The sequence below is a fragment of the Ahaetulla prasina genome, chromosome 1 (assembly GCF_028640845.1).
Source record: "Ahaetulla prasina isolate Xishuangbanna chromosome 1, ASM2864084v1, whole genome shotgun sequence".
Lineage (NCBI taxonomy): Eukaryota > Metazoa > Chordata > Lepidosauria > Squamata > Colubridae > Ahaetulla > Ahaetulla prasina.
Window position 1 is genome coordinate 359,285,131 of NC_080539.1, and position 24,419 is coordinate 359,309,549.

At 44.7% G+C, this 24,419-nt stretch overlaps 2 protein-coding genes across 2 annotated transcripts in view; one reads left to right on the forward strand and one right to left on the reverse strand.

Moving 5' to 3' along the window:
• ZNF414 (zinc finger protein 414) overlaps positions 1 to 19,878 on the forward strand; it is a 29,545-nt gene extending 9,667 nt beyond the window's left edge. The window contains exons 3-10 of the mRNA XM_058162953.1: positions 8,068 to 8,172; positions 8,352 to 8,493; positions 8,685 to 8,792; positions 10,094 to 10,201; positions 12,291 to 12,396; positions 14,682 to 15,211; positions 16,713 to 16,871; positions 19,064 to 19,878. Coding sequence (XP_058018936.1) covers positions 8,068 to 8,172; positions 8,352 to 8,493; positions 8,685 to 8,792; positions 10,094 to 10,201; positions 12,291 to 12,396; positions 14,682 to 15,211; positions 16,713 to 16,871; positions 19,064 to 19,140 — 1,335 coding nt within the window. The 3' untranslated portion in view covers positions 19,141 to 19,878. The remainder of the gene's footprint in view (positions 1 to 8,067; positions 8,173 to 8,351; positions 8,494 to 8,684; positions 8,793 to 10,093; positions 10,202 to 12,290; positions 12,397 to 14,681; positions 15,212 to 16,712; positions 16,872 to 19,063) is intronic.
• A 366-nt stretch (positions 19,879 to 20,244) lies between these two features.
• The window catches only part of MYO9B (myosin IXB), a 78,174-nt gene continuing 73,999 nt past the window's right edge, over positions 20,245 to 24,419 (reverse strand). The window contains exons 38-40 of the mRNA XM_058163258.1: positions 21,993 to 22,123; positions 21,253 to 21,380; positions 20,245 to 21,083 (exon numbers count right to left, since the gene is read on the reverse strand). Coding sequence (XP_058019241.1) covers positions 20,869 to 21,083; positions 21,253 to 21,380; positions 21,993 to 22,123 — 474 coding nt within the window. The 3' untranslated portion in view covers positions 20,245 to 20,868. The remainder of the gene's footprint in view (positions 21,084 to 21,252; positions 21,381 to 21,992; positions 22,124 to 24,419) is intronic.

Genomic DNA, 24,419 nt, shown 5'->3' on the forward strand with positions numbered 1-24,419 from the left:
ACTCTGTCATTCTCTGTCTCTCTCTTCCCCCTCTCCCTGACCCTGCCCCGCTCTCGTCTGTCTCCTCTTTCTCTTCCCCTCTCCTCTGTCTCTTTCTCTGTCATTCTCTCTCTCCCCATCTGTCTCTCTCCTCTTTCTCTCTCTCCCCTCTCCTGTCTCTTTCTCTCTCTCATTCTCTCCCACTCTGTCTCTCTTCCCATCTCTCTCTCTCTTCCCCTCTGTCTGCCTCTCTTTCTCTCCCCTCGCCCTCTTTCTCTGTGTCACTTTCTCCCCCTCTCTCTTCCTCTGTCTCTTTCTCTCTCTCCCCTCTCCCCTCTGTCTCCTGTCACTCTCTCCCCTCCTCTCTCGCACCGCTGGGGAGGCTCTAACAAGGGCTCCCTCCTCTTTGAAAAGCCCCAGCCCTCCCTTCCTCTCTCTCTCTCCCCCGCACTTCCGATCTCGCGACAGCTGGGACCGCGTTAAGATGGCTACAATGTAACCCTCTTTTTCCGCCTTTGATGCTGGTGGAGTCGCGGCTGATCCCCCCCCCCCCCCCCCCCGACCCCAGGATTTTGTTTTAACCCTCTCCCCCCCTCCTCTGTTTTCAAGAGATAAGCCTTCTTTTGGAAAAGCTGCAACGTCTGAGCGAGCCCCGGCCGGCTCTCCCTCCCTTCCGACTGGAGAAATGGTAGGTGGGCTGTGGGAGAAGCCGAAGGGGTGTGTGCGCGTTTTGTGGGTCTTTTAAAAACATCGCAGCCTTTTAGGGGCTCTTCCTCTCCCGGTCCCTCCTTGGCTCTAGCATCTCTCCCGTTTCATGGCGGTTTTGCGCTTGTTTGTTTGTTTGTTTGTTTGTTTGAAATGCAAGCCACGCTTTCCACATTTCGCCCCGATCGCACGAAAGGGGTTTCGCAGTTGCCGACCGGGGAATTGTTGCGTGGGGGAAATTTGCCTTCAAGGCCCGGAAGAGGAGAGAGGGACACGGGGGCTGCTTCGGAAAAAACTGGCTGGTTTCTTTCGGTCCGATTCGAGGCAAATTGCTGGGCTAGGAAAGGCTTCAGAGGCTTTGCCGCGTCCGGGGCAGGGCAGAAGAGAATAGAGCTCTTCCCCTGGATTCAGACGCAACAGTTTGAGGATATTCACGTTTGTGTCGAGATCCCAGATTAGAGCAGCGTTTCCTAACCTTGGTCTGTTTCAGATGTGTGGACTTCAACTCCCAGAATTCCCCAGCCAGCTTTGCTGAAGTCCACATCTGAAAGGGACCAAGGTTAGGAAACACTGAATTATTAGAGACTAAATTCAACAGCGGTTGTCCTTTTCTAACAGGGCTGGTGTCTGAATGTGCCCTCCTGTCTTACCAGATGGTCGTCAGCATTCCTTTAAAAAATAATAATAATAACACCATGTGTTTGCATTGGGGCTGGTGAAAAATTCGTATTTGTTCCCGGTTTAATTTTTATATGAGAAATCTGTTGAGACAATAGGGAAACACGCATCACAATTTGCAAAGCTTTGTCTGTTGTCGATTAAATATATAAGGAGTTAACAGGAAGATGTTAAAAGGGGGTTTCCTCCCCCCCCTTTAATCTTTTTCAAGTTGAATAAGTCAAGGAAACTGCTTGCAGACAGCTTTGTGGCTACAAGTGATTTGAATTATGGGAATAAATTGCTAGCCACAGTGTTTCTTCCATTCCTTTCTGTAGAAGAGTTAGCCTGGCTTGGAGCGCTACTCCTTTGACTCCAGAGGCCAATGGAAATTTTAATTCACTTTTGCTAATTATAAAGTTCTGGTCATCTGGTCAATCATTTGCTGGGCCATTTTCCCTCTGATGCTGGATTTTTAAAATTTTTTTGACATTTTATTGACTCTAACTTGAGTTTTATGATGTAAATTCCTTGGAAAATCACTATGGATAAATATGTGCAAGGCTACATTCTTGGTTTAGGGAGTATATAACCTTGTCCAGTGGAGTGACCTCCATCTGTATTGATTAATCCCATTATGCCCTGCATCATTGGCCATGCTGCATTAGAGCTTATGGGAGTTGAAGTCCAATGTAGTTGGATGGCATCAGGTTGATGAAATCTAACCTACTTAACTTAAAGCTTAATTGGAGAATTCAGGCAACTTGGCAGGAAAATCTTTTTTTAGTTCCTATATTCACACCCAGAGAGGTGTGATATATATTTACATAGACAAACACATACTTTTATCAACCCTACTGCTCCAGATGCAGAGCTGTGTCATATAATAATGCAGCCCAGGGCCAAAACATCATTATGCAGATACCAGTAAGAGAACGTATTCAATTGCTTTTATTGCTGACCTGGAAGATGCCATTGCCTGCTGGAGGAACTGCAAAGCAAGATGCCAGGGTGAAATAGCTGTTTTATTCTATTAATTTGGAACTAAATAGGGATTACGTTTTTTAGGATAGGGGACTTTAAATATTAACCTACATAACCAGGTTATTATGGTGTCAAGTATTTTTAAGCACTAAATGGCCATTTTGCTTATGTTGTCTGTATTTAATCTCGAACTGAACTATCATTCTAGTGGATGTAGCATTAAATATGGTCTTCACCATATTTTCTATACTCACACATGCATTATGTAATAGTAGGGAAATAGATATTGGTCTGACAAAGTTTCTACTATAGCACTGACTACAAGAAGTGATCTGTACGTTTAATTTTTTAAAGATGTCTTTTTCAGTGTCTGCCAAAAAAATAACTGTTATAGATAATAAATTTTAAAAGAATGGGAAGGAGAGGAAAGAAGCCCTTAAGTTTTGATTTGTTCATTTTAAAGTATTGCAAGATTAGTAGCAGTTTCCAACTAGTAGCAGATTGATGTTTTAATTTCTAGGCAACTAAAATGTCCCATTCAGGTTGGGGTGATGGTTGAGGCATCAAACTACACATCGGAGAAACTTTGAGTTGCACCTTAAGGCATAGAGCATTTGGGGGGGGGGGACCTGGGCCAGTCACTTTCTTTCAACCCTAGAAAGAGAGCAGTGCCTTGCAAAGGAGCAATGCCTTGCAAAGGAAACTAGTCCAGGCAGTTGCTAGTAGACAATGAAGACACCAAATGAATGAATAGAAATTAATATTGGGAAAGCAGGAAGGACAGAATGGCTGTAAGAAGTAAGCAAGGAATAAAATCTTGTCTTTGCTGGGTTTTCTTCTGCTGCTGTAACCTTGTAAGATTGCCTTTTGTTAATCTAACCATCTATGGGTTAAGGATCAGAGTTTATTCTAGTCCTAGTTTTGTTAAAGATATTGGGAGAGGGAAGTTGCCTGTTTTGCTACTGGGCTTTGCTTTGCTTACATGGTTTCCTAGAAGAGGAAGCAGAGAGAGAGATGAAGGGGAATAAGCCAGGCACACAATCTGAAAGAATCCTGTGTTATTATTTGCTTCTCTCCCCGCCCACGCCTTAGATGAATTATTTATTTTCTTATTCATTGTAAACAGCATTTGTAACCCACCCTCTCTAGTCCCAAAGGATTCTGGGCAGTGTGCAACATTTTCAAAACTAAATTATAAACTCAAACCAAACACAAAGTCTAAATTCAGTAGTGCTTTGAAACTCATTGAATTTGGTACTCTGCACGCTTTGACGCAAAAAGTTTGTGTGGTGCTCAACACAACAGCTAGAACTGTGTGTCATTTTCAACTGCCTTGTGACTCACTACATTATTCCTTACGGGAAATATTTGTTCGATATTCATTGTTTTTTTTGGAACTCATCCCTCCTCCTGGAACAAATTAACAAAGAGTACTGAGGTACCAATGCAAAATAATAATGATGGATGGAATAGGATTTGTCTTTTCTTTCTGAACTCCATTGCTTGTTACCGTGCCTTTAGAAGTTTAATTGATGGGCTTAGGACAGGGATCTGCAAACTTGGCTCTTTTAAGACTTGTGGACTTCAACTCCCCTGAGGAACTCTGGGAGTTGAAGTCCACAAGTCTTAAAAGAGCCAAGTTTGCAGACCCCTGGGTTAGGATGAGTGTTTGTTAAAAACTAGTTCCGTGATGGCGAACTTATGGCACCCGTGCCAAAAGTGGCATGCGAAGCCATGTTGCCCGGCACGTATGGCCTTGCCTGTTTGTCTTTCAGGTTTCTGGCATGCATGCGCACGCGACAATCAGCTGTCCTTTGTGCATGCGGCAGTGCCAAAAACCAGTGCACATGTGAGCTGACCTGCTGATTGTCAGGTATGCATGTGTGCCAGAATCCGGAGGTTTGGCTTTTCCGGAGCATGATTCCTTCACGTGCGTGGCAGCATCAAAAACCAGTGTGCGCGTGTGCGCTGGCCAGCTGATTGTTGGGCACACATGCGCGCTAGAACCCAGAAGTTCGGCCTTTCTGGAGTGTAGCCCCAACGAGCGTGCGTGAGCGATGTTTCTGTGCAAGGTTCACCATCACTGAATTAGTTTGTCCTCATTGTAGAGGTTTCTTGAATTGATTTATGCCTTCGAGTCAGTCTTGATTCTTGATAGTCTGGATAAGTACTGTATTTTTAGCAAGATTTTGGCAGAAAGACTGCTTTCTTCCTAGGGCTAAGAGAAAATAACTGGCCCAGGATTACCAAAACAGCTTTGTGCCTTAACTGGGATTAGAACCCATAGTCACCCGGATTCTAATCTAGACTGATGCCTTAACCCAGGGCATCACTCAAGGCTTGCGGCCCGCATCCGGCCCGCAGGGTGCTTAGATCTGGCCCGCAGAGACAGTGAAGGACCAGCCCACTATGACTCTGCCAGCATGCCTCTACCAGAGCTCGGGAGGGCTGGACGCAGCTGTCCCAGGCTCTGTTTTCGGCCGTGATGGCCTCCTGCAGCCCTCTGCCAGTGAAAACAGAGCTCAGGAACACACACACACCCAGCTCCGTTTTTGCTGGCAGAGGGCTGCAGGACACCGTCATGGCTGAAAATGTGGCCCAGGAGCCCATTTTCACTGGCAGAGCGCTTGAGTCACCACAGCTCCCCCCCCACGACACAAGTGATGTCATGCTGGCCCTGCCCCCCCCAGCCCTCCCGAGGTCAGACACAGCCCTGACCTCAATGAAATCGAGTCTGACACCCCTGCCTTAACCACTACCTCAAACTGGATTTCTTTTCTAATTTCTTTCTTGAAATTGGATTTTCTAATTTTGATTGCAGTAATCTATTTGCAGTAATTTATGTGGGATGCAATTTGCCGGATACACTTTGTTTTAAAGAATAGGGAAGGCTCTTTTACAGCCCCCGGGCCCCTTGACTGTCCTTGTCCACCCCACCCCACCCCCACCTCTGTGAGGATTTCTAATTGGAAATTAGAAATCAAATGTAAATAGGTGTACACCATGCATGTAATACAACTGTTTTGCTTTTATTTTGAAGGCGACTGCTTCCCCCCCCCCAAATTTTAGGTATGTACATATGTGCGTGCTTATGCACCTTCACAACAAGCCTCTTGGTTCGGCTTTTCACAACAATTCCAGTCTCCCCTTGGGAAAATTAATTGCCCACCCCCTGCTATAGACCAAGGGCAAGGAAGGAAGTGGGCTTCATGGACTTTTGGTAAGCAAGTAGAAAAGAGCTTCAGCCTCAGGAGCCATATCTTGATATTGCTTTGGATGAAGATTTTCAGAAGCAGGGCAGGGAAGTGATGTCAGCTACTGTCTGTAAGGAAGAGTTACATTAGTCAGTTCCAGTTCATGGCGTTCCTCAAAACTGGATGGTTTGGCTTTTCTCTATCGCTGCATAGGGATGGTGTCCATCACCCCCAAGTAGGTTATGAGTCATGGGGATGGAATGTAAATCTGGAAGAAATCAGTCGAAAGGAACATACTCCAAACACAACAAGAAGAGGCCTTAACCCAATAGTAGCCAATACCAGAAGATCTCGAGCATGTAATGCAGAGGCACCGTCCACTCAGGGAAACGCAAAATAGAATATTGGATGTATTTGCTCGAATTAGGGAGGCCTTATTAGAGAACCGTTTCTTCCATCAATGAATTCAGAAAACCTATGTCATTCACCCTTTTTCCACCTGCCTGCTTACAGTCATGTATTTATGGGAAGGCGAGAATAGAAATGGTACCCAAATGAATAGCGCATTGTCTTTCCCTCCCATTCCTTCCAGCCAGCCAGTCAATTGATGGAGACTCTACTTTGCCCTTGTGAGCTTTTTAATTTATAAGCCCCCCAACACCCAGCCATCTGCCTCCTTCTTGTAGATTAGACTTTGCTCTGAGATTTGTGATATAATCGAAACCTGACCAATTAACGAAAGGCCCAAAGAAGGGACGCTCTGCTGCAATATTTATTTATTTTACTATTAGAATGATTTAAAACATTTTGGTTTTTTTTCCTGTAGTCTGCAGAAGATTTTGCAAACCTTCTTCCTTAACCTTTGGCATAATAAACTTTTCAAAACACGCTGCATGTATTTAGATGCGCCTTGCTGTGGATTGTAAAATAATAAAAGATAAAGTAAATGGAAGCTGTTTTTGCTTTTCTTTTTCTTCCATTTTTGAGCTTCTGTAAAACATCTGGAGGAGCAAAGCTGGAAATGGGACGGGTCTAGAGAGGGGATTATGGATCCAATACAGCACCCAATTTCTTCTTAAGAATATGTGTGTGTTATAGCCTTAGGTCTGAAATGTACTCAGTAACTTTGTAGTGACAATAATAACAGTCCCAAAGGGTCTTGTGGCACCTGTCAAGTTAATTGGGTGGGTATTACTATTAACATTTATAAATATATTTATATAATATACATGGCATAAATTTATTTTACAAGTGCTTTTCCTGAGGATCTTGCCATCTAACATTTGATCTGGGAGATCAAGAGAGGAAGGAAGGTTGAAAAAGAATGGTAGATTAGGAAGCAGCCGAACAGTTGTTTCATTGTCCATGTCAAGATTTAGCTGTCAGCTGAGTTCTTTTAGCGTGCAAGAGCCAAAAGCCTTGAATAAAACATGTTTTTGGGTATACAGTACAGCTGTATAATATACAGTCATAAATCTCTTTTTGCTCATTTCTGCCCATTCTCTTTCTTTTGCACTCAAACAGCTATTAAATTAACATAATAAAAATAAAAGATAAATTTGAAGGAATGATTTCACAGGAGAAAGGCAGCCTCACAGACATATTCTAGGAGATATTTGCAAATGCAGGTAGTCTTCGACTTACAGTCATACCTGAGTCCACAATTATGGTCATGTCATGCAAGTCATTAAGTAGGTTGTCACATGACTGTGCCTGATTTTACGACCTTTTTTTTTCAGTGGGTGTTTTTTGCTGGAAACTGGAATTAAGTGTTTGTTTCAGGGAGAGGGAGGGGAGGGGATGTCATAAATCATGGTCACATGACTCCGGGACACTACAGGTGACCATAAATGCAGGCTGGTTGCTGAATACCCATAAGGCGTACATGACCAGAAGGCGGGGCAGATGTTGGAACTTCCAAGTCTGGGTCATAAGTATTGTTTTCGAGTCTATCATAACTTTGAATGGTTGGCCAAGTAGCTGGTCATTAGGCGAGGACCACCTGTATTCTGGGAAGCAGCAAGAGATAATATCTCTGGAAGTAGAGTTATTTGCGACAGTGTGGGTGGTGCGGCCAGAGGAACAAAGATTATAGGGCAGGAACGGTATGGAAGGATTGGAGAGAAAAAAGGGGGAGAATAGAATAGAATAGAATAGAATAGAATAGAATAGAATAGAATAGAATAGAATAGAATAGAATAGAATAGAATAGTTGGAAGGGACTTTGGAGGCCTTCTAGTCCAGCCCCCTGCTCAAACAGGAGAATCTATACTATTTCAGATAAGTGACTGTCTAGTCTCTTCTCCATCATGGGAGCGCCCACGATTTCTGGAGGTAAGCTGTTCCACTGGTTAATTGTCCTCACTGTTAAGAAGTTTCTCCTTAATTCCAGATTGCTTCTCTCTTTGATTAGTTTCCATCCATTGTTTCTTGTCCTGTCCTCTGGTGCTTTGGAGAATAATTTGACCACCCCACCCCCTTCTTTGTGGCAGCCCTTCAAATACTGGAATACTGCTATCATGTTGCCCCTAATTCTTCTTTTCTTTAGGTTACCCAAACCCAAATCCTGCAGCCGTTCTTCATACGTTTTAGAAGAGGCATGACTTTGCCATCAGAATGGAAGGGTGGAAGTGGAGAACCAAAGGAAGTTGAGGTAGTTGCAGTGAGAGATCAGTGCACAAACCAGAGATTTGGCCAAGCAGGTCACAACCAGGTTCTTTAGCAACATGTTCTTAAATTCTGTTCTTCCAGTGGGGGAACTGAGGCTGAAAGACAAGAGCTTTTCTGTAACGTTCTTTGCTGACAGGTTGTTATCTCCTTCTCTCTTGCTAGGAGAAGCCACCCTCAATGCTGCCTGCCCTAACTGCTGTTCCCCTGCCCCACCACGAGCTCAGAGCTTCACCCCCTCACATCCAAAGCTCGGCTGAGAAGGAGGAAGTCCCATCGGTGACATCTCCCGCATCTTCATCGGAGGGTAAATACGTTTGGAGAGGGAAGGAAAAGAGACAAAGGGCTGAACTGAGCTGCTACTATAAGAGAATATGGTGGGTTCAAAGCCTTAGCCTGCGATTGCGGTTTGTAAAACCTGGCTAGTTTTTAAGCTGCTGCAACCCCCTCGCTTAAAATGCCCTCCTCTTACCCCATTTTGCTTTTCTTGATTCCCAGGTTCTAACAATCCAGGGCTTTCGGGCAGCCAGACACAGCCAGCGTGGAGTGGGGGTAGCAGTACTCGAAACCAGGATCTGCAGCTCCCAAAGCGCAGACCTACTGCAGGTACATTTGAGGCTGCGCTTCTGCTATCGCCTCACAGTAATTTTCACTCTCTCTTGTTTTGGTAGGGAAACATTAAAAGGGTGAGAAGGATTCATGGCTCTTGATGACACGAATGGCAGACTCCAGAGAGGACTGCTTTTGTTTACTTGTGAAATTGTTTCCCTACTTAACATTATGTGAGCCATGGTGGCGCAGTGGTTAGAGTGCAGTACTGCAGGCTGCTTCTGCTGCCTGCCGGCTGCCTGCAATTTGGCAGTTCAAATCTCACCAGGCTCAAGGTTAACTCAGCCTTCCATCCTTCCGAGGTGGGTAAAACGAGGACCCAGATTGTTGGGGGCAATATACCGACTCTGTAAACCGCTTAGAGAGGGCTGAAAAGTGGTATATAAGTCTAAGTGCTGTTGCTATTACTTCTTCTCCTGCATGTATTGAAAAGTTCTCAGGAAGTCCTCTTGCGTCCTTGCAGCCCTGCTGGAGAATTTGTGTACATCATATCTAACAGTTTTTCTCACCAATAAGCCCTGCTTATCTTGATAGCTGTCTGTCTATCTATCATCTGTTTATATGGCTGCCCCACTCACTCATAGTGACTCTGGGCAGCTTAGGAAATAGAACCCCACCCCACCCCCGGCAAAAGCAATTAAACCAACCACTTGTGTTGGGGGGGAGCTCCATATTACCCTGGGGTCCCCAGGTCCTTTGGCAAAATCATGTCTTTGGGCCTTTTGAAAGAGTGTGAAAGTGGGGGGCGGCGGGGCAGTCTTTTTCCACAGAGGTGGTGTTCCACAGAGAACGAGCTGTCAGAGAAAAGGCCCTTCCTTGGTCTCACCAGGTGGAGGGGACCCATAACATCCCCTGCCTCTCTCTTCTGGTAGGACAAGTAGACATAGCTGGGAAAAGACAGTCCTTCAAATAGCCTGTTGACTCCAGGCCACGTAGGGATTTAATGGCGACAAACGGCACCTTGAATTGGACCCGGAAGCAAATTATAAGCTATACTTTCACATCCTGGGTTAGTACTTTAAGAACTCCAGGCAAGTTAATTTGCAAAATATTTCACGATTTTTAATTTGAAGAGAAGCCACTTTTGTTCATATCTTAATGAAGGGGAAAACTGAGGCTGGGAAAACTGCTGCCTGGGCTCTCAGGCCAGTTCGCATCTGTGATACCGGTTAGAAACACGAGCCCAGGATCAGCTCAACTTCAAGTCCATCCGTGGCTCCTTTAATCAGGCATTATGGAGGCTTCTACAGAGTTCCTAGGGAAAGCATTCCTGCTTTTGTTCTTTCTCCCTATTCCAGGGAAACGTTACCAGTGTTCAGGGGACGGCTGCCGGCTGGCCTGCCGTAGCATGAAGGAGCTGCTTGACCACATGCGGGTCCACTATCGGCCCACCGAGTCCCTTGAGGGTAAGGCTGGCTTTTCAAACTTGTTGGTGGGGATCACGTGGGTAGCACAGGAGAAGGGGAAGAGGAGGGGGACCATGAAAAATTGTGGTTCCTTCTTTCTTCATTCTTGAATTTTGCAGGACAGGCGCCTAAAGGGTTGCCCATTCATTCTTTTATATCAGTGTCTTTGTGTGATATATATATATTTGCCCTCTCAGGGTTTTTTTTTAAGCATGGTCCTTGAGAGTCAGCAGAGAGTTCATCTTTTGCTGGGAGGAAAGGGAGAAGAAAAACTGGTTTTTCTCTTGGGGAGAAAATGAAAGTATCCTTCTCTGTTCTTCCCAGCAAAGGAGGGAAGACGGCTGTGGAGGAAGGCAAATGGGGAGTGGGATTTGTCTGCTTCATTTGTGCCCCCTAAACGTGTGATGTGGTTTTACAAAGGGCATATATTAAAAAATGCAGCATCACGGGTATTCTGTTTTTAAAAGTAGCCAGTCAGTTACTTCTTGGGAGCGTTCAAAAGTGCAACGAAAATTCTCTGCTATTGCATATCCCCCCCATATCTATGCTATGATTGAATAGAGCCTTGATATAATCAACAGGGTTCATAAGGTAATATCTGTCCTCCAATTCTACCCTAAAGACAGTCCATCCTTCATCTTATGATAAAATGTTCCATAACACATTTATTTATAAAGTCACATGAGGAATGACTTCAATGGAGAAATCACCATGTTTTTAAAAATAGCCACCCTCAAGTTGAACTCTGCTTCTGGTGACCATATGTCTGTGTCCTTGCCGCCCTTGTGGCAAAACCTTTTTCTGAGATTTCCTGATGGCCTTCTATTTAAGAATTAATTAAGCCTGATCCTGTTTACTGTTGAAAATCAGCCAACATCAGTCAGGTGCTGCCATCTGCTGGTTCATTGTATTTATAAGTTGTTTGAAATTCTCCTTCCGCAAACTAAGGCCTGGACAAGAAATTGAGACTTGTAATGGCAAGGGGGGGATAAAATTGGGAGGTAGGAAGAAGAGCCCCAGTCTAGTCGAGGGTTTAATAAGTGAAAGCTGAGTTCAAAAAAAGGGTTGATATTTGAGGGGCTGTCACAAAGAAGTGGGGGTCAACCTATTTTCCAAAGCATCAAGAGGTAAGACAAGAAACAATGGAGGGAAACTAATCAAGCAACCTGGAATTGAGGAGAAACTTCCTAACAGTGAGGACAATTAACCAGTGGAACAGCTTGCCTCCAGAAGTTGTGGGTGCTTCGACACTGGAGATCTTTAAGAAGAGGCTGGACAGCCGCTTGTCTCAAATTGTATAGGATCTCCTGCTGGAGCAGGGGGTTGGACTAGAAAGTCCCTCCCAGCTCTGTTCTGATTGACTGAGAAAGTGTCTCAGAAGGGATCCTCCCTAGTGTTTGAGAGACTAAAAGTAAGGAAAGAGAGAGGTATTTTTAGACTTGCAAGATTTTGTTACTGTAACTTTATCATAAAGGTAAGTGTTGGTATTTGTGGCTGTTGATTCTTGTCTAGGCTACCTCAAAAGGCTGATTGGACTGGAAGAAATAGGTCTCCTCTAATAAAAGCCCTGGCTGTTCACCCAAGCCTTTGCAAACATGATTGACGCTCCCTTTTCTTCTTTGTTTCCATGAGGAAAACATCTTTGCTTTTTTTTTTTTTTACATTGTTTTCTTATTTTAAACGGGTCTGTCTTTTACATTTTGTAAATTGTCCAGAGCTGTTTGGAATCAGATGGTAAAAACATTTAATAAACATAGAGTCTTTGGTGCTTTCTGAGCGTGGTTGTTTGCTTGAAGACGTTTCATTACCCAACTAGGTAACATCATCAGTGCAGGGGAAATGTTGGATTTGCCTTGCAGGGAAAATTTAGTTTGTCTAAATAGGGAGAAAACCCCACATTCCCTAGTACTGATGGTTTTACCCAGCTGGATAATGAAACGTTTGCAAGCAAACAACCAAGCTCAGAAAGCTCAAAGGAGATTCTATGGTTCGACCTGAGCTACAGCTACAGAGAACTCTCTTCTATTGGAACATTTAATAAATTGATGAATAAAGCTACAGATGCACTGAACTGCTGGGTTTCTCTTAGGAAAGACATTCCGCTGTTCCACTCAGGCTTGCTTGGAATCGTTCCCCAACATGCAAGACCTGATGGGTCACATGAAGGTGCATTACAAGCCCAACCGCTACTTCAAGTAAGACCCTCCTTCGTTTTATCATCGTTAAACATGTATATTTCTTTTAACAAATTCTCTGGAAAGGTATGGAGCGAAGTGTCAAAATTAAATAGGTCTCTCTCCAATGAGCTCTTCTCCTTTTCATGTCTTTGAATCCCCCAGTGAAATATAAAACTTGGCAACTGAATCTGGGGCAGTTCACTGTCGGCTTAATCTGCATTATAGGATGATGGTTAGGATAAACATCTATGCGACTCTGAGGGGGATTCTAAAGAAGAACATAACAGAGAGCAAGTCTACTTGGGAACTCGAATCAATACGTTTTTCTAATCTCTGCAACTTTAAGGTGTGTGGACTTCAACTCCCCAAATTCCCCGACCAGCATGCTGGTCAGGGAATTCTGGGAGTTGAAGTCCACACATCCTGAAATTTCAGAGCTTGAAAAACGCTGAATTGAAAGAACGTTTTTTTTCCTTGCAACCAGCATAGAATAGATCACCCTCCCCAAATAGTCCCTTTCAATAAGGCATAAAGGTCATCCCCCATTCTACCCACCCTGGCTTTCTGTTTGTGAATCAAAGCAAACATCCTCCCATGAATATTTGCAGATTAGAGGCTCCCAAAGTGGTTGGGCAAAGAGAAACCTGCCTTAAAGGGGAAAAGAAGGAATTGGGCCAGATGAAGTCTGAGGCACAATATAAGGTCCACAGAGCTCACATAGAATTTTTTTTTCTTTTATTGACCTCTCTAATTCCTTGCATCAGTGTGGAATTGGGGGGGTGGAGATTGAATGGAGCTTGAGTGTTTACTTGCTGGAAGCCCTTCCTGACACCTACTAGGAGTTCATTGTGCCCAGAGATGAAATATCTGCCACTACTTAGGATCGAACTCACAGGCTCCCGATTGTGAGGCAAGAGCTCTACCTATAGGCCACCATGCCACTCCAGTCCACATAGAAAATGAGTAAAAATTATATTGGAGATCACCTAGACTGGGGGATTCTGGGAGTTAAAATCCACACATCTTAAAAGTTGCCAAGGTTGAGAATCTAGGCCAGCCCCTGTCCAATGTCACCACTGCATCCCTATCAGATGGCCGTCCTGCAGCTGTTTAAATACCCCACTAAAGCAGGGGTCTCCAACCTTGGCAACTTTAAGACTTGTGGACTTCAACTCTCAGAATCTGTAAAGAATCTGTAAAGCTTTGCTGGCTGAGGAATTCTGGGAGTTGAAGTCCACAAGTCTTAAAGTTGTCAATGTTGGAGACCCCTGCACTAAAGGAGAGTTCAAACATCTTACCCATCTCCCTCATAGAGGAGCTTTTGAATTTATTGAGATACATCCATCCCTGCCTTTATATCAGTTGTAGATTCTATGCTTATATCAGCTGGCATCACACAATGTACCAAGCATTTGGTTTACAAACAGTAGTGAGTGGGTTTGCATCCTGGTTGAGGAAGTTGTGCAAATCCAGCCTATAATTGGCTAATAGCTTGGAACTAGCTGAAGCATACCTAAACTCTTCAGTGAATCTGAACAAGTTTTACCAATTATTTCAGGCCTGAAAATAATACGAATAGATTTAGTGATAATTCATAGCTCAGGATAGCGTGTATAAGAGCTACTTTAGGTTTACGAGACTATTATGTTTTCAGTGAAAAGATCATCTTTTCAGATCCCTGTTCTCCTCCCACTTACGTCTACAATTTTTCAAATCCCCTCCCCGTTTTCACTTATGCCCAGGACAGCACTGTTTCTGAGTGCCAATCTGGTCTAATTGTTCAGGTATTAGCTAGAAAGCAGGAGACGAGGAGTTCAAGTCCTACCTTAGCCATGAAAGCCACCTGGATGACTTTGGGCCACTTTCTCTTAGCCCAGGGGTCTGCAAGCTTGGCTCTTTTAAGACTTGTGGACTTCAACTCCCAGAGTTCCTCAGCCAGCAAAGCTGGGAGTTGAAGTCCGCAAGTCTTAAAAGAGCCAAGCTTGCAGACCCCTGTCTTAGCCCAACCCACCTCATAGGGTTCTTGTGGGGAAAATAAGAGGAGGAAAATGCGTTGGATATATTCACCGTCTTGTGTGGTTAGTAAAAATTATAAAGGTGGGATAGAAATAAAGTGATTCCCCAGTTCCCACCAAAATCTGTCCAAATTTGACAGTCCTCATTTTCTGGATATCTCATCTTCTTCAGTAAGCAAACATGGGCCTGGCGCTCAGCAGGGAATGAGAATGCCATAGTTGATAAGCCCGTTGGAACCTCAGCGCTGAATGCTTTTGTTTAGCCGCTTCTGTTTTCATTCCCTCCAGGTGTGAGAACTGCATGTCACGTTTCCGAACACATCGCTCCCTCTTCAAGCACCTGCACAGCTGTTCCGATACCAACACCAACACGGCCACTTCCCCAGCCCTAACTTCAGAGAAACCCATCTTCCCACCTAGCTCTGGCCTGGAAAAAGAGCCGCCGGGGAAATTGCTGGAGGAGCTTCCAAAACTCCAGAGAGTCATACAGCACTTCAAGAAAGAAGCTCTTCTCCCTGGCACAATGGACACTCCTCTGGCCACTCACTCGCTTCCGGCTGGACTTCCTGGCCCCTTAGAATCTGGGCCATTGCCAACATCTCCTACGTATCCTCTGCTGGAGCAATCCCTGTTTGGGCCACCTTCCCTGGCAAAATTCTCTGGGCCAGCTCACCCTTCAGTTTCAGGGCCCTTCTTGCCCTATATGCACCCCACGTCCTATGCTTTACCTCAAGCTGCAGTGCAGAACCGCCTCAGGCCTTTCTTGCCAGCAGGCCAAGGCCTCCCTGTTTCCAATGCTGTGTGGAAGAAAAGCCAAGGTGAGCAGCTATCATATTCCATTTTTCAAATTTACTCTACATTTACTCTGCGGCAGGCTGGTGTCAACCCCTTTCGGAGTTGCGCATTAATGTCCAGCATTTTACTATGTTACTAGGGTGGGGGAGCTGTGGAAGAGATGCCATTGTTAAGTCATAGCTACTTGAGATCATATTTAAGTCTTGAGTTTAACACACAGGAACACGGGTGGAGGACTGACCCTTGTAGCATTTCCTTTTATATCATCTGAGTAGAAATAATCAATGAATAATTTTAGAAGTCAGCTATGTGTTCTATTTGTCATGCTAATCTGGCCCTCAGTTAACCAGTTTAGAATATAATGGAATATTCTGTTAAATGTAGCACTGAAATCAAACACTCTTCCCATAATTTACTAAAGAAAATTATTTTTTACACATCCGTGTTGGTCTAACAGTCTCTACATCAGGGGTTACCAACCTTTCAGACCTCAGGGACCACTAAATTCATAATTTTAAATCCCAAGGACCACTAATATGATCTGCCTAATGACCTGCTGGATGGGCGTGGCTAGGTGGTCATGTGACTGGGTGGGTAAAGTCAACTCGATCACTCAAGTCGAGGGGCGCCTCGCCGGCTTCTACTTTCCCCTCCCAGCCGCTCTTTCCTCCCCACCAGGCTCCTTAGGGTCCCAACAAGAAGCAGTTGCTGGAGCTAAGCAGCCACCATGAGAAAGAGTTGGCAAAACAGCTCAGTTTAAATTGGATCTGACCGAGAAGGAGGCTCAGCAGAAGCACCTCACTGAGGACTATGAGCATAGGATTTCGAAACAGAGGGAAGATCTGCAGGAGTGCAAGGCCAGGTACTGGCATCTGGAGGCTCAGCGGGCTGAGATGGTCAGTCAATTCCAGGCCATGATGCAGTCCCACTGGAACAAGGCCCTCCAGCTCTTCACCACCAGCGGCACTTCCCTCCAGACTTCACCCAAAGCCCTGCACCAGGAGGCTGAAGCAGACCCCAAGTCGGAATTTCTGCCCCCCTCTGACCCACACAAAAAGACTCCAAAGGGGGAGACTCTGCAGCAACACAAACATTCATTGCACATATCCATCCCAGGGGACATACTTGAGGACCCCTGATCTAGTGCAATATAAAAAATGCAAATAATGTTTCTGTGGACCACCAAATTTTTCTCACGGAGCACCAGTGGTCCAAGGACCACCAGTTAGTGACCGCTGCTCTACATTGTTTTCCGAAGTACTTCCAGATCATTTATGATCTGCTCTAGAATCTTCCCTGCTATCGGGATATGTAATTTTCGGAATTTTCTTCTTGTTTTGAAGGTACCTTTGTTTTCCTCTTATCCTCTACCAGTTGTTGTTTACAATATCTCAAAAGATAACACATGCAAAATTCATCTAAGCCATCAGTTATCTTTTCACAAGAGTAGTTAGATCTGCAATTGTTTGGGAATCAGGAAACTGACAGGTTGCCTGGATTTTCAGCTTCTTCTTTCCATTGCAGGACACTCTTCCAACAGCCGCATTGTATGGGAACACACCCGAGGTCGCTATAATTGCTTACAGTGCCCCTATTCCACAGCCTCTCGGGAGGAGATGACCCAGCATACTGAAGACCACCGCAAAAATCCCTCTCCAACTAGTCGCTTGGATGGGGAAATGGGTGAGTGCTAACAGCCATGGGGAATCTTAGAATCTTCCCTGGACCCAGCTGTTTTAGGTAATTACCGTCCAGTCTCCAATCTTCGCTTTACGGCGAAGGTTGTAGAGAGTGCGGTGGCATGTCAGCTACCCCAGTACCTGGATGAAACTGTCTATCTAGACCCGTTCCATTCCGGCTTCCGACCTAGTTACAGTACTGAGACGGCTTTGGTCGCGTTGGTGGATGATCTCTGGAGGGCCAGGGACAGGGGTTACTCCTCTGCCCTGGTCCTATTAGACCTCTCAGCAGCTTTTGATACCATCGACCATGGTATCCTGCTGCGCCGGCTGGGGGGGTTGGGAGTGGGAGGCACCGTTTATCGGTGGTTCTCCTCCTACCTCTCTGACCAGATGCAGACGGTGTTGACAGGGGGGCAGAGATCGACTCCGAAGGGCCTCCTGTGTGGGGTGCCGCAGGGGTCGATTCTCTCGCCTCTCCTGTTCAACATCTATATGAAGCCGCTGGGTGAGATCATCAGTGGTTTTGGGGTGAGATACCAGCTGTACGCTGATGACACTCAGCTGTACTTTTCCACCCCAGGCCACCCCAACGAAGCTATCGAAGTGCTGTCCCGGTGTTTGGAAGCCGTACGGGTCTGGATGGGGAGGAACAGGCTCAAGCTTAATCCCTCCAAGACGGAGTGGCTGTGGATGCCGGCACTCCGGTACAGTCAGCTGCAGATGCGGCTGTCCGTCGGGGGCGAGTCTTTGGCCCCGACGGAGAAGGTGTGCAACTTGGGCATGCTCCTGGATGGACGGTTGTCTTTTGAAGACCATTTGACGACCGTCTCCAGGAGAGCTTTTTATCAGGTTTGCCTGATCCGCCAGTTGCGTCCCTTCCTGGACCGGGATGCCCTATGCACGGTCACTCATGCTCTCGTTACATCTCGCCTGGACTACTGCAATGCTCTCTACATGGGGCTCCCCTTGAAGAGCACTCGGAGACTCCAGTTAGTCCAGAATGCGGCTGCGTGGGTTATTGAGGGAGCAGTACGTAGCTCCCATGTAACACCTATCCTGCGCAGACTGCACTGGCTACCTGTGGTCTTCCGGGTGCGCTTCAAGGTTTTGGTGACGACCTTTAAAGCGCTCCATGGCTTAGGACCGGGATATTTACAGGACCATCTTCTGCCGGCTTCAATCTCCCAGCGACCGGTGCGTTCTCACAGAGAGGGACTCCTTAGGGTGCCGTCAGCCAAACAATGTCGACTGGCGGCCCCCAGAGGGAGGGCCTTCTCTGTGGGGGCTTCTACCGTGTGGAACGAGCTTCCCCCTGGACTTTGACAATTGTCTGACCTTAGGACCTTTCGCCGCGAACTTAAAACCTATTTCTTCCGTCTCGCTGGACTGGCTTGATCTTTTAAAAAAATTTAATCTGATTAATTGGGGTTTTAAAATTTTTAATAATTTATAGGGGGTAATTGTGTTTTAGTCTTGGCCAATTGAATGGGTTTTTTAAGGGTTGTTTTAATATTGTCTGTTTTTCTGTATTTTAACTGGCTGTTCACCGCCCTGAGTCCTTCGGGAGAAGGGTGGTCTATAAATTAAAATATGATGATGATGATGATGATGATTATAGTCATGAAATTTTGGAAAGGAAAAAAACCTCTTCTGAGAGTCCTCTGTTTCAGGGGTCTCCAACCTTGGTCCCTTTAAGACTTGTGGACTTCAACTCCCAGAGTCCCTCAGCCAGCAAAACTGGCTGAGGAACTCTGGGAGTTGAAGTCCACAAGTCTTAAAGGGACCAAGGTTGGAGACCCCCTGCTCTGTTTCCTTCTTGTTCTGGAAGGACTAATTCTAGGTCTTATATTGTATTTCCCTCATTAATGCAACAGTTCCTCAATTTGATCTACTGATACAGGAAGGAGTTTAAAAATCCTTAAAATAATATGGGGGGGTCCCCCCTCAGCTTTGACATGCAAATTATCAGATGTTACAAGTAGGCATGTAATAATTTCTCCAACTATTATTACAGGGGGGTGGGTGTTACCTGACATTTTAACCCAACGGTTCTACTTTAATCCTGAAATAAATATCCCCTCCTCCTTTGTGACTCAGAATTTTCCCTTCCATTTTGATTCTTTGTAGTTCAACTATATTACTTTAAACTGACATTTTTTCCCCTCTTGTTTTTTTTTTTTATCTTTCCCCCAGACTTTGGTGTTCCTCTTCCCGCATTCCACCCGAAGTTGACACCAGAAGTGGAGAACTCCCTCTTTTCCCCGCTGTGAAGTTTCCACTGGGCTGATTAAGCTGACTTTATTATTTCCCCCCGAAACACAGCATCTGTGTGGAGAGATTTTATTTTTATTTTTTTTGGTGTGCATTTCCCCCCCCCCCATCCCCAAAGGAGGCATCTGGGGACAGCCATGTGCCAAATTTAGGCCAGAATTCATCTGCATTCTAGCTTGTCCAGAATGAGCAAGAGCACAGATGCATTCCGCATATTCCTGTTTGTTTCTAGTTACTCCCTTTAGCCCTCAGTCTATGTTTTGTTGAGCATTGCATCTGACTCTAGTCCTTGGCTTATTTCTCAAAATAACAAGCTTCTGATCTAAGCCACTGTCCCGTTCAGGTCTGTCAGGTGAAGAATGTCAGGGATTCTGACTACACCGTTCACTTTTCCATTCTTTATAAACCAGGTTGGAAAGACTGTCTTATATGTGCTCAGTTCCCCTCCCACCTCCTTCCTCCCCATGCCTCCTTTCAGTTCAAACAAATGTGTTGACCACTTTTACCAATTAAAAAAAAAGGGAGTAGATATTGATTACCATTTGAAAGGGAGTTGATTAATCAACTTTACTTGCATTTCCTTACTTTTTTCCCCGTATTTAAAATCTACTTTTCTCCTGCTTTTGATGTAAAAAAAATATCTTTCTTTACTCTGTACAGTCATAACTAGTTATGCTCAGGTTTGTTAAGTGGGCTACTGCTGCTTTTGAAAAAAATAAATTGTAATTGTACAGAAAGGCATGTCTTATGTCTATAGCATTTAGGAGAGAATGTCTCATCTTTAGAAGGAAGGCAGGAAAATGCCTCATTTCTTTATCCTTCTGCTCCTACTTATTTATTCTGAAGTCCCAAGAACAGCAACAAGCCACACCAGCTGACTCGTCATTTGCAGAAAAAGGAACTGAGATTTTCAATGCTGCTTCACCTGAGCTTCCCCAAAGGGCCTATCAGAAGAGCACGTTTGATTTTACACAGTCTAACTTAAACTCCAACAGATCAAACGAATCTCAGCAGTTACAGTGACAGATCTGCTCCCATCCTGTCTACTACAGTATACCAAACTAGGAGGAAGTTTGGTGTTGGTGCTGTCAAGAATAACTCCCAATGCTCTTTTTTTCCCAAAAAAAAGTGCAGTTTTAATATAAACATTGATACATTTTTTGGTCTCCATTAAACGGTTACTACACAAATTTAAAAGTTCTTGTAAACCAATTGGAAGTTGTCATCATCCGAGAGAGAGAGAGAGACTTAAAGCAGAAACAAGAGTTATTGGGTGCTCTGACTCTCCATTTTGGTCCTATTAAGAGCCTGTTGCAAGCAGACGGGAAGAAAGCCAGGCTTGAGTGGACTGCTGGGCAGAGAAGGGAACTTTCTCTGAAAGTGGAGATTGGTTCAGAGCTGTAACTATCGATCAACATTTGATCAGATCAGAGAAGCACCAATTGTTTCCCAGATTCAATACCGACCAAAAGCCCTGGTGCAAATCATGACCATTCTGTTTTGATGAGCAGCAGAACTTTTAAATACTGGACTTGACCGGGTTCGGAATAGGGCAGTGTTAGCTAACAGCTCCCAAAACAGGACTGCTAGCTACCCCTTTTTGACCTTCACTGAGCTTGCGTCTTCTGTTTAATTTTGAGATGACTGTTCTTGGTACATTGCCGTGAGCAGTTCATCCTTGAAAGAGGAAGTTCTTGGAGCAGGGAGGGAGTAGGTCTGTTAGCTTCTCAGTCCTGAAAGACAGCTTGGGCTTGGCTCTGTGCATCCCCTGGAGTTGGATGAAGAGGGCTTCCCTTGAGCAGAAGCAAAGACGATGGGCCACACGTGGTGGCTAGGCGAGGAGGAGCTGGATCTACCTTGGCTGAAAACGGCAGCGTCTTCAGTGATCCAGTCTCTTCTTTGGCAGAGAGGCTGATGCATTCAGCAGCAGGCTCTTTGCTTCCTTTAAAGAGGAGGAGAGAGCTTGGGTAAGAAACCTGTTGCAAAGGGTTTTTGTTTTTTTGCTGTTGCAGTAGAAAGTTGCAGAAAGGATTGGTGCCGGGATGACCAACAAGGCCACCAAGGGAATGATTGGACAGAAGGGCAAAAAACTACAATACCTTAATACTGACCTTCAGGGTCACGACACCCCACACGTTCCTCCAACAAGCTTTCTGTGCTAACCGACGTCTCGGAATCAACATTCTCCTCATCAGAACAACGTTGGTCCAACTCAGGGAGACGATATGTTATGTCTTCCCTAAAGAAGCAAGAAGGAAAGAAAGACAAGCTACAACATTCCATGGGAAGGCTGGAACAATCTCTAAGATGGGGATAATGAAAAGAGTTGTGTTTTTTTTTTGCCTCTCCTTTCAAAGCTTTCGATCCATCAAGTCCAATGTTGGTATTGGAACCATGGGAAGGGTTAATATGATTGGGGTGGAATAGTGTCTATTGGTAGGCTTTGTTTGCTACTGAAGGAGGAGGGCAGCTCAGGGCACTCTGGGGGAGGCTTTCACACAATCCTAAAATAGCAATAGCACTTAAAACCCCAACAATTTGGGTCCTCATTTACCCAACTCGAAAGGATGGAAGGCTGAGTCAACCTTGAGCTGGTGAGAATTGAGCTGTCAAAGTAGCCTGCAGTACTGCATTTTAACCAGTGGGCTCATTTCAAAATACATTTGAAAATCCTAACAATTTTCTCATGCTTTGCAAGTCAGGCTCTATTTTTTAAATACTTCGCAGGAACCGATTCTGCTGGGAAACTAAAGCACAGCTTTTCTTGGTAGAGAGTCTCAGAGCTGGCAGATGAATTCAGAGACAGTTGCTTCTGCCTCCAGAGAGTAGGCCCTTACAAGCCATCACTCACTTCTCTTCCTTTATTGATTGTATCCGTTCCATCAACAGCTCCTTCTCCCTGTTGTCTGTTTCTTCCTCTTCGGGCAAAAGTCCAAGTTTAGGTGAGGTACCGCTCGCTCCTATAGTTTGGGGGCTCTTGCTCTGTAGGATAGAAAGAGAGCTGTATCATCCTCTTGGCTAAGGATATAGCAAATCGTCAACCCTGGGTAGACAGGAGCCATTAAATCCCACCAATTAATTCTCTTGTGAACGGCAATAGATCGTGAAGCAGCCTCTGCTCTGGCTGGACAATTTAGCTTTCCAGGCTCGAAATTATAATTTAACAAGCCAGGAAAATAATGACAAAGCGGGGTAGTTCTTAATACAGGAACTACCCTAAGCATGAGATACCTGCTGACAGTTGCTTTAGAGCAAGCTGTCCTTTCCTAATACTGAATCGAACCTGCAGGGCTATGATGAATATAAAACCAGAAGAATCGGTATTGAATCCCAATGCAGAAAAGCAGGTACCGTTTCACAAACTCTCCTCCCTTCCAAAGAAATAAATTTGAGGCCTGAAATTAAAATTTACTGTGCCTTGGGATATTATAAAAAAGTATTAAGGCTGCTCCCGAGCACATGCACAGAAGTATCTTCCTTTGACAAGAGCCAACCACCAGATTCACACACACACACACACACACACACACACACCTGGGTTAGTGTAAATAAATTCAAAGGGTTCAGCATCCAAGATCACACTTGGATGCAGGGGGATCTTCTTATTTTTCTATGAAGCATTGGTTAATATCTCTCTTGCAATCCACTATTCAATCCCCATAATTAATTGGGAAAACAGGAAAAATGTGCACAGGTGTAAAACATGCAGAGTTTTAAAGTGAGGGGTTTTGAAGCATTCAGCGTGTGAAGGTGCTGTGAACAGCCTTCCCTGATCTTCAGCTGATGCTGGGAGAGGCAGAGTGAGGAAGGAAGTAACGTTCCATGCACTGGGGGCACATCAGTGCTTTCACCTACCCGGGCTCCCTCGCGGGGAGAGGAAAAGGCAAGTTTTACTGGCCACAACTAGAGAAAAGGAGAGATGAAGGGCACATTCATAGGAGGCCAAAACATTTTCTCTGACTCTCCATGGATAAAAATCAAAGACTTGATGATAATAACAATATATAGTATATATTAAAGCTAAAAACTGTAAAAATGCTGCACATGTGGTTTCAACAATGCTAATACCTTTGCAAGGTTCTAAAACTAACATATTAAATTTACTGAATTACATTGAATTATAGCTGGGATTAGTTTTGAGATTGCATGAGCCAGTCTTCCACAATCCTCTATCATCAAACAGATGAATTAAACAGCAAGAACAACAATTTCTACCCAGCAGGGTTTTTGGGATTCTTAGATCAGGACATGGATGATTAGTGCATCCCCTACTTTCTGTGACAATTTTGTACCACTATGAAATCAGGAAGTTCAGCAAAAACCTGTTTCTATACATTGATTATTTCTATGGTTACGTTCTAGAATAAGAGACAGATCTGCTTCAGTGGTAGGATTCAAATTTTTTTACTGGTGGGCGTGGCATGGCATGGTGGGTGTGGCAGGGGAAGGATACTGCAATATCCCCATTTCCTCCTGATCAGCTGGGACTCTGAGGCAAAGAATAGATTGGATGGGGCCAGTGAGAGGTGGTATTTACTGGTTCTCCAAACTACTCAAAATTTCCACTACTGGTTCTCCAGAACTGGTCAGAACCTGATCTGCTTCTTCTATTAGGTACAATACATGAAGACCAACCATGCCTCCTCTTTTTTTCTTTCCACTTAATGTAACTGATTAGTTTTTCAACTACCTCTCACAGAACTGTTTTCCAGACTTCACCATTTTGACTCATCCATCCAGAATGTCTTCCAAAAAGTATGTGCTGAACTGGTAGTCCAAATGGCCTCTGCACCCCAGATGCAGTGGGACAATCGGAAGACCAGAACAAAACTTCTTGTGACTGGACACAGCCCAACTTATTTATTTATTTTATTTATTTATTATTTATTTATTTATTCATATTTGTATACCGCCCTATCTCCTGAAGGACTCAGGGTGGTTCACAGGCAAATAAAACATTTATGTACAAATTAAAATAACCATTAAAAAAAATTATTCTAAAGCCAGATTCTTAAAAAATAATATAAATATTAAAACCAGTTAAAACCCCTATAAATTTAAAATCTAGTCCAGCCCTGCACAGATGAATAAATGTGTCTTAAGCTCGCGACGGAAGGTTCGGAGGTCCGGAAGTTGACAGAGTCCTGGGGGGAGTTCGTTCCAGAGGGCGGGAGCCCCCACAGAGAAGGCCCTTCCCCTGGGCGTCGCCAGACGACACTGCCTAGCTGACGGCACCCTGAGGAGTCCCTCTCTGTGAGAGCGCACGGGTCGGTGAGAG